Source organism: Artemia sp. Qi Xiang Cuo, chromosome 9 (genome assembly GCF_049724085.1).
Source record: "Artemia sp. Qi Xiang Cuo chromosome 9, ASM4972408v1, whole genome shotgun sequence".
NCBI classification, from domain to species: Eukaryota; Metazoa; Arthropoda; class Branchiopoda; order Anostraca; family Artemiidae; genus Artemia; species Artemia sp. Qi Xiang Cuo.
In genome coordinates, this window is record NC_142802.1 from 1,424,640 (window position 1) to 1,433,707 (window position 9,068).

The 9,068-nt window shown below is 34.0% G+C and overlaps 1 protein-coding gene across 6 annotated transcripts in view; it reads right to left on the reverse strand.

The window, feature by feature from the left end:
- The window catches only part of LOC148948206 (serine/threonine-protein kinase DCLK1), a 177,750-nt gene that overhangs the window by 19,327 nt on the left and 149,355 nt on the right, over positions 1 to 9,068 (reverse strand). For all 6 annotated transcript variants that reach the window (XR_016142213.1, XM_089094203.1, XM_089094199.1 and 3 more), the window contains exon 10: positions 6,245 to 6,487. Coding sequence is in view for 5 of the 6 variants with exons in the window: in XM_089094203.1 (XP_088950329.1) it covers positions 6,245 to 6,487 (243 nt within the window). In the remaining variant the exon portion in view is untranslated. The remainder of the gene's footprint in view (positions 1 to 6,244; positions 6,488 to 9,068) is intronic.

Below are 9,068 nucleotides of genomic sequence, written 5' to 3' on the forward strand. Positions count from 1 at the left end.
AAAATTTTAAGATTGTCAATTTATTTATTATTGTTGTGGGGATGTCAACCTCCCCACAGTCCTCAGGGCAAGGGCTGTAAGTTAGGTAATTCGTTCATTGTTTACATATAGTATATGTTATTGAGAAAGTTATGCAGAAGTATTGGGGGGATAATTACTTTACCAACACCCATACGCAGGATTCCTGCAACGCTCTGGATTCCACAACCCCCATACTCAGGATTTTTGCAACACCCTGGATTCCACAGCACCCATAGCAAGGATTCTCGTTACGCCCTGAAAGACATACCCCTAGATTCTGACAACATCACTGTTTTAAAGAAACTCTAGTTTCAAATGGTCAGTACCCCTGCGTTTTAAACTCACAGATAGGAAGATTTTAAAATCAACCGCCTTTTAAGCGCACGGATATGAAGATTTTAAACGCATCCCTTTTTTAAACGCACACATAGGAAAGGTTTTTAAATAGGCCCAGCCATAAGGCCCTTCAGGTCATGGTAAAGAAGATACAGTCATATTAGGGTACAAGTTGCATATACTAGAATCATGAAACCCAGGGTCTCCAAAAATCATACCCTAAACTAGAGCAATGACTTACATGTCATACTATAGCCACGAGGACGTTGCAACCAACCGTAGCAATTGGATTCAATATAAGGCTGGATTTTCAATTTAATTCACATTAGTAAGAGAAGAGAATTCAGAGAGATAGAACAGTTTGAATATACTCTTTCATCCCCAAGTCTTTATTTGACAATAAGTATTAGCAATCATGAGTGGTTTGCTTACACTATTAGAAGTTGATAGTGTAGCTGGCAATAGCAGCAACAATTATACAAAGACAAAAGTACCAAATTTAGAAGTAGAAATTACAAGAGGATCTTGACTATTTCTTGAATGGGATGATATGTATGCATGATATGTGATATCATTGAGCAAATTCAAATTGGAGGAGCAGTTATGCTTTGCAGCAAAACTTAACATAATGCATATACATAGACTTCAAGCTGCTTTAAATACAATAATGAAATATATTGAAGAAAATAATTTGAATCAATAAGTAAGTGATATATTGTTGTTGAAATTGTGTAATAAAACGTTTCTAAATGGAAAATATTTTTTTCTCGTTAGATATTTTTTTGGTAGGTTACCATTCCTCTAAGAATATTCTTAAAGTGGAAAGAATCTTACTTAGTCTGAAGTCAGCTGAGAGAGTGGTAAAATTCAAAAATGGATGGATTTGAGATGCAAAAATCTCACGAAATCTAGTAAAATTGAAAAAGTATTAGATTTTAGATGATTATTTTCTAGAGTTATTTCTTCAAAGGAAAATATTTTGTCGAGGGATGCTTAACGATAAAATGAAAAATGATTCTCCAGCACTGAACTATTTCATGAAACTTTTACTTTGTGGGTCAAACGCATTTGCTCAATTTATGGAAATATTAATTGAGACAAAACAAAATTATATTGTGATTTTGCTTTGAACCACTACTTAGACGCCCATTTTGCAAGGCAAGAAGAAATAAGTCGAAATTTAAAAAAAAATCATGTCTAAATAAGTTTTTTGACGTCAATCCTCCTCGAACACATTCATTTTATTGATCGCGAGTCAGTTTTTTTGCGGGGCGAGATTCAACATCGAAAGAATTTTCACATATTTCCATTATGCTTGTATGCATTGGGCAGCTGGCCATTCTGTGAGGATTGTAGTTTTGTTGATGACTATAATAAAAAGTGTAGAGTGTGTAATCCGTGTAATTACACAGAGGATGAGCTTAGAAAACTAAAGACGGTAATTCCTGTCTTGAAGAGATTGGTGACTCTCATACTACGGGTTTCCTATGCTTGTCACTGTGATAAATGTGAGCAATGGAAAAATACCCATCCTAGAATGATTGCAAAAACCCTAAACGTGATTTCAGTCTATTTTTAAGAGACTAGTATCGTCATGGTTTTATTTTGTTTAGGAAGAAGAACCTGGTCTACGCTTCTATTGATTGAATAATAAAAGAGTCTAAATTTCGCGACATCGATGTCAATATAGAGGCTACTATAATTATAAACCTACAGACTTTTATTTGGCTGTTCCAGAAAATGATTCTTCATATGAAAATTTTGTGTGTGACATTGCTTAAAATAATCAAATTGAAACACGAGAGTTTTACAATATTTGAATCAGAATAGTATTATTGAATTTACGAAGATATGTTATAAAAATGAAGTTACTGAATATAAAATGAATATATTGTAGGAAATGTGATCCTGACTTCGCATGCCAAGATGAATACAAGTTAAACCCAGACAACCTTCTGCCACTTGCTGTTTCCGACGATTACCTATACGTAGAAGAAGACATATAAAGGACACAGTGTTTTGTACATACAAATTTTGTTAATAAATAGATTTACTAACATTTTTAAATCTTTTCACTCTCAAGGCACCGAAATTTATATTGTACACGTAGGAAACAGTATTTTAAACTAGAAAGGCGTTCAATCGAGGATCGTCACCATAAATACTGAGAAATTCTATAAGTATACCTGCGACATCGGAAAACAAAATATAATAAAGCATGAAAATCACAGCTTTTGGTTGATATATCTTGCACTCGCTTTCGATTTTGAACAATATATTTTCCACTTTGCTCAAGAAAATTTTCGAGGTGAAGCATGGTGAACGTGTACGGTAGGCCAAGAGGGTAAATTCAATATTTTTCGTTGTCTGGAAGATTCATAGCCAACGCCCCTTTACAATTCTAAGCTACTGTTAACAATGATAAGGGTATTGTAAACACTTTGAATATGATCGAGAAAATCCAAGGGTATGCAATAGGATTTGTATTTGGACATGTAAGGATTCAAATTGAATACAGTGATTATTTGATTTGAGTTCATGGCCCCAAGTCCAATAGAGCATTGCAATCAGGGGTAATTTACCAATAGGTCTCAAATTGATATAGCGATTTTAATACAATTCCCACCTCCAATGGTTCGACATAGGTACACTCTAAATCTACTGTACCTGTTCAAACAATAGTCATATCCTGAGTAACAGGCAAATCCAATACAGTGATACCATGAGTTTTCATGGACATTTCTTTGGTTATATCATTTTCAAATAACTGTGAACCTCAATCCAGGGATTGCATTTTCAATTCATGTAAGGTCCTGTAGGATTTATCAAAGAATAAATTTTAGAGTTGAATTCAATTTACTTTACATAGAAGAGATGAAAAACCAAACATTTCAAATTTACATGGAGGATCTGTCCATGATCCACCTGCAATAGCACTTTATAGAAAGGCCAAAGCAAGTTTTGAAGGAATTTCACCTTTGATAAATAATGAATCAGTGTAGGTATGCGTACCCGTAGAAATATGTCGTTGATTCATGATTGTATGAGGAACCAACAATTTGATATTATTTCCAGTAGCTATAAGTTTTTCAATTGCCAAGGCAACTCATTAGCTGTTATTTTTGTACATAAGGTATTGCCGAGGTGAGAGAGACTGTTACATTTGGTGCAGCGCCAACTACTTTTCACAAAATAAAATTGGACGGAGCAACTTGTAACTTTATATCAATATTTATATTGGGGGGGCAACCATTGAGGTATATTAAATACCTCATAATTTATTTTCCTAGCCAAGTGTAAATGTTTATTTGTCGCAAGTATATTTCTAGCATCAGTGTTCGTTTTGTATTCAAAGCCTAATACATATCCTCTAAAAAGCGTATAGGACATTGGAGTCATCAGAAAGAATTGTATATAACTGGAATAATTTGAAAGAGTGCTAACCAGAGTTCCATTGATGAAGACATTGGTTTGTCTAAATAAATTGTGTAGTACACAATTTTCAAAGGATAGCCCCTCGGCTACACTTTGTTAGATTTTTAGACAATGTAAATCAATAAATGTAGAAGTCAAATCTATGAAAAATCTTCACTGGAATAAATTTGAAAATGTACGTTTTCAGATAGCGGTTCTTGTGGATAAAATTGTTTATAATAAGCTTGTTTTGCACTCAAATCAACATTTTTTGCCCTGAAAAGAATTACAGATGAGTTGACTGAAGGACGAGATTCTTAATTGATAGATATGCAGTTTCTAGCAAAAAAAAAAAATATTTTTTGGATCTAACCATTTTGAATTTCTTTTTCTTCTTTGATGTGTTACGCTTCAGGCCGAGTTGATACTGATGAGCGATGAATTTTGTTTTGCTCTTGTTAAACCATTTCCGCTTTGTTGTGATTTTAATCGCTCCCCGGGGCATCGCACGCTGGACTTGAGATTTTTTGAAATACTTTGTTTAGAATTCTTGCCAGAGTCCAAATTACATAGTGTAAAGGACGCAAAATCCACGGTAACCGGTACAATGTATTTTTTAGTCAGGGGTAGCACAGAGCGAAACAACTTAGCAGAGCAATTTCAGAGACCTTAACCGGACATTGACGAACATCCCCTGTGATAGTCCATTCCATGACCAAATTGTCGTGGTCAACACGCCATGACCAAATTGTCGTGACAACAATTAATATTATCATATATCTAATATTCAATTTGATTTTGTTTATACCTTCCAAGACTGTTCAAGACTCATAAAGTTTAGCCATTTTTTTAAACTCTGCCATTTTTTGTAACTAATCGTGTTAGTTTGTTATGAAAACATTCTATGGCTTCTAGGCATTTCTATTTCAGCGGAAAACTGCACCTCAAACTTTGTGGGACATGCATTTTCTTGCATGAAACACCAAAATATAATAAAATGTCAAGTTTCAAAGTGTTCCACCACTAGCAAGGAAGTGTCATTGGTATTTTTGAATCCGCATGGCCAATTTAGGGGGTGGAGGGTAGGCTAATTCTCTTTGCATCCCCATTTCGTTGTGGTATGATTCACATTTTCAACACCTGGCGTCCGGACTATCATATAATCTACGAAGCATACTACTACCCCAAATCAGTATCAATAAATAAATGAAACCCAAGACGAACAAAAATTAAAATAAATATTAGAGTCAAAGTCAAAACGAGCATAAATTAATGTGAGTAGGGTTCAAAACCCCTATGCTTTCTAAAAGCCAGAATAGAATTTGTACTTTACTGAAGAAAAATTCAAATGAGTTTACTGAAATAAAATGTGCATTGTCAATTTAATATACAAGTGCTTATATTTATTTAGTGAAATTTTAATTAATTTTTGATTTCTTAAAGTTACAAAAGGAAAAACATTTCAAAGAATTGTTTTCAGTAAAGCGCCAATGACGCAGTAGGTTTTAGGCTTCTGCAGTGAGGCGATACCCAAACTCTTGTTTGTAGTTATTTTTATTCGATTCAAACTTGATTTGCATATTCTTTTTAAGTTTCACTCGTTTGAAGATTTATTTATTCATTTACATTAATATATATTGTATGTTTGTTCGCATTGATTGTTTATTTAATTTTTGTTCGTTTTAAGTTTCATTTATACTTCAATAGGAAAACATTTTTTTTCGTTTTAAGCTTGATATTCATATTCAATCTAAGCATTACTCGCTTTAAGATCTATTTATTCATTTAGATTATCACTCGTTGTATTTTTTTTGCAACGATTGTCAATTGAATTTCTGCTCCTTATAGGTTTCGTGTATGCCTTAAAAATAACTTCCGTTCATTTTTGGTTTGAATTTTAACAGTTATTTTTATATCCTGAGCTTAAGGTTAAAATGTTCTTTAATTTTATTTGAAACAATTAAATTTCGGAAATTTTTTTTTTAATTAATACATAAAAGGACGAGAGATTGACAAAAAAAAAAATGCTAGACGAACACGGTGGTTTATTCGAGTGTTTAAAGGATACTGAAAATCCTGAGCATGTGTTAATTCGCGTGTATACCCATGTCTAAAGAAGTCTACCCCCCCTCCCCAAGAAAAGATAAATGCTATATAAAAATGTACTTTTAATGTGACTTGTACTTTTATGTGACTGCGTAAAGACAAAATCCATAGCTGGACTTCCCCCTTCTTTGCAATGTTTTTTGTTTGCATTGAGACAGGAATATTCTAGAAAGTTAAGCGTACGACATATTGATAACTTTAATTACAGTACCTGTAGAAGTAGTCCCCCTCCCATTAAAAAAAATACGAAAAAAAATCAATCAAATATCTGCCAATTATTATATTTTGATCATAAAAATTCAATTTCAATATTTTGGACAACCCCCCCCCCCCCACCCCATACACCACCAAATGGATTTGGACTTACATTGAGCCAGGGATGTTCAAGAACTTCAGAAGCAGCGTATCGGAGATCAGGGTCAGTTTGGAGCATTAAACAAATCAATTCTCTTGCCATATCACTCACTGGGTCCCAATACGGCGATGCGAATTCAAATTCACCGCTTAAAATTGCGTCAAATAACTCTTCTTGGTTATTACTTGGGGAAACAAAAGGCGGATAACCACACAGCAAAATGTATAGAATCACTCCAGCAGCCCATATATCAACCTAAAAAGGAAAAAAAGGCGTGGAGAATCAAAATTTTAATTCGGAACTGTTTAAGCTATGGAAAGGTAAACATCCGTAATGTGCAACGAGATATACATTGGTGTACCTGCACAAAGAGGGTATTCCCAAAAGAAACTGTCTTTAGGATCTCTAGGAAAATCAGAGGAAAACCAAGCGAAAATGTAGAGAATACAGATGCTTAGTCCTAAAAATAAAGTTAAAACGTCGAAGATCTAGGTATCTATAGAATAGAATTTTATTTTAAAATTTCTATCACAGCATGGTTGTCGAATTTGACTTTTACGTCAAAAATCATAATATATACATAAATCATATCGAAAGAACTTGACCTTCACGTCAGACATAATTCATTGTACAAAGTACATAAAGAAAAAGAGTCGAAACTTAGATAAAAAAGTCAAAAACAAAAAAATAAATAGATAACAACAAAATTAATGACTAGATTTCCTGGTTATTACACAGCTCAAAACAACTCGGAACAAAACTCTTCCAATATCTTTCATGTTTAGCGTGGATGGGAGCCAGTTTTGGGATTTGATACGGGACGGTCTGTTGCGGACGGGATGGTGGGGCTCGGGGATGATAAAATGTAATCGGGCAACCGACAGGGTTTTGGTACCGAACAAAGGCACATTTAGTCCAGAGAACATATTTTTTTTTTCTTTCTGGCATCTGATCCCCACTGCCTACACCTCAGAAATTGCAACTTCCTTCGAAGTTTTGTAAGTGCTAGTCATTACAAATCAGATAATGGTACAAGGAATTTGACATTTCAAACATTTTCAAGATACTTTAGCACATTGACTTGTTAAAGAAGCTCCAATTATATTTTATGTTATTTTATATCTTATATATTTCATATTTTGATTTTATATTAATACTATTTCTTTCATAGTAATACTGCTCCTTTTATTAAATTGCTACTCCTTTTAACCAAAGAATTATATTTTGGCCTGAGGGCTCGTTTCCAAAAGCTAAAAATTCTGTCTGTACATTAGGGTTTGCTTGGCCCTGAGACTGATGGATGTAGATTTCATATAAGCCCGCGTTCTATTGCACGAGCGCGAGACTCTACATCGATGAAAGAGATTTCAACTGTCCCAGTGGTTCTGCAGCGTCGGCTGTCGGACACCTTACTGCATATGGCTTTTATTTCGTCCTTGGAGATTCCGATAGGCACGAACTTCGCTATAAGAATTAAATTGATCTTTCCTATAGCTAATTTCCTAAGCTCCGTTAATTCCGCCAAATTTTAAGTCTGGACTGTTTAATTAGTTAGACTTGTTTTCAAAGCTCTGTTTTGTTAACTCATTTTCAATAACTCCAGCTTATGAGACACAGACTATTTCAAGATATTATTCTAATCCCTCGTCAAACAAGAAAGAACTCTCTTGACCTACCTGAATTACAGTGAAGCTTATCTCTAAGTTCTTTCATTTTTTATTCTTGCATAGATTCTTAACTCTTTCAGACACTGTAGTCCGCCTGCTAGCTAGGTTTTATTATTAGACTCTGAAAGTTCTAAGACTTTGATCAAGCAATTTCCTCGTTGAGTGTCATGTCTGCAGAAAGCCAAGTTTTCCCATTACATTCCCTTTTAGAATCGCCAATGTAAATATACTCAACGAAGAAGTAACGAAGCTCATAACCTTCAGCCTAATAAACACTGGCAGTACTGGAGAGAAAAGCATTAGCTAATACACATAACAATTACTCTCATGAGCTACATTGCCCCGTGTAGGTAAAGGGGACAAATGGATAAATATTGTATATTGATCCATATATTTTCTGGCTCGTATTCTGGTGGTAAATCAATTAGTGAAATCAATTCATGCGTCTTTCTTTAATTACCTTAATTTCGAAGAAAAAAGCTTTTTTATTTACGAATTTCAATAGGGGAAGCATAATATAGTTTTCTATCATCAAGACCAAGATAAAAGGCACATAAGAATGAATGACCTCATGAAGAGTTTATTCATGAGCCTCTATTTAAAAAAGAAATGACTTAACCTCAATAAGCGGCTAGTACTGACTCGTAGGATGAGTCAAAATAAAAACAGAATTGCTTTCTTTTAAAGTTGGGATTTTTTTCAATTTCTATTACCATACTAATATGGCATGCAGGATTTTCAAAATAAAATTTCAAGGCCCGCAAAAATTTGGCGGTTTGCATCCATATATTTTACGCGCTTTAAACCCCCTTTTGAACCATTGAATTTTAAATTTATTAGGTTATATAGAAAACTTTGGCATATATTGAGTGTTAAATCAGGAAAAAATAAAAACAAAAGATCTCTGCAAACAAAATATTTATACGCAGATGGCGCAGGCAAAACTAAGTTTTTTCTCAAGTTATTTTTTTCTACACAACTCTAAATTTGCTCTTGCCAAGACTTCCGTGGCTAGCAATAAAGTCCTCGGGGTTACTATATCTAGTAAGCTTGGAGGGGCCCTTTATGTTACGGGTATTCTAAAAAAAAAAATTATAAGCGAATCAAAATACCACTTTTACGCATTCCCTCTTCGTGTATAAGTCATATATTTGACCGTTTTTCAAATA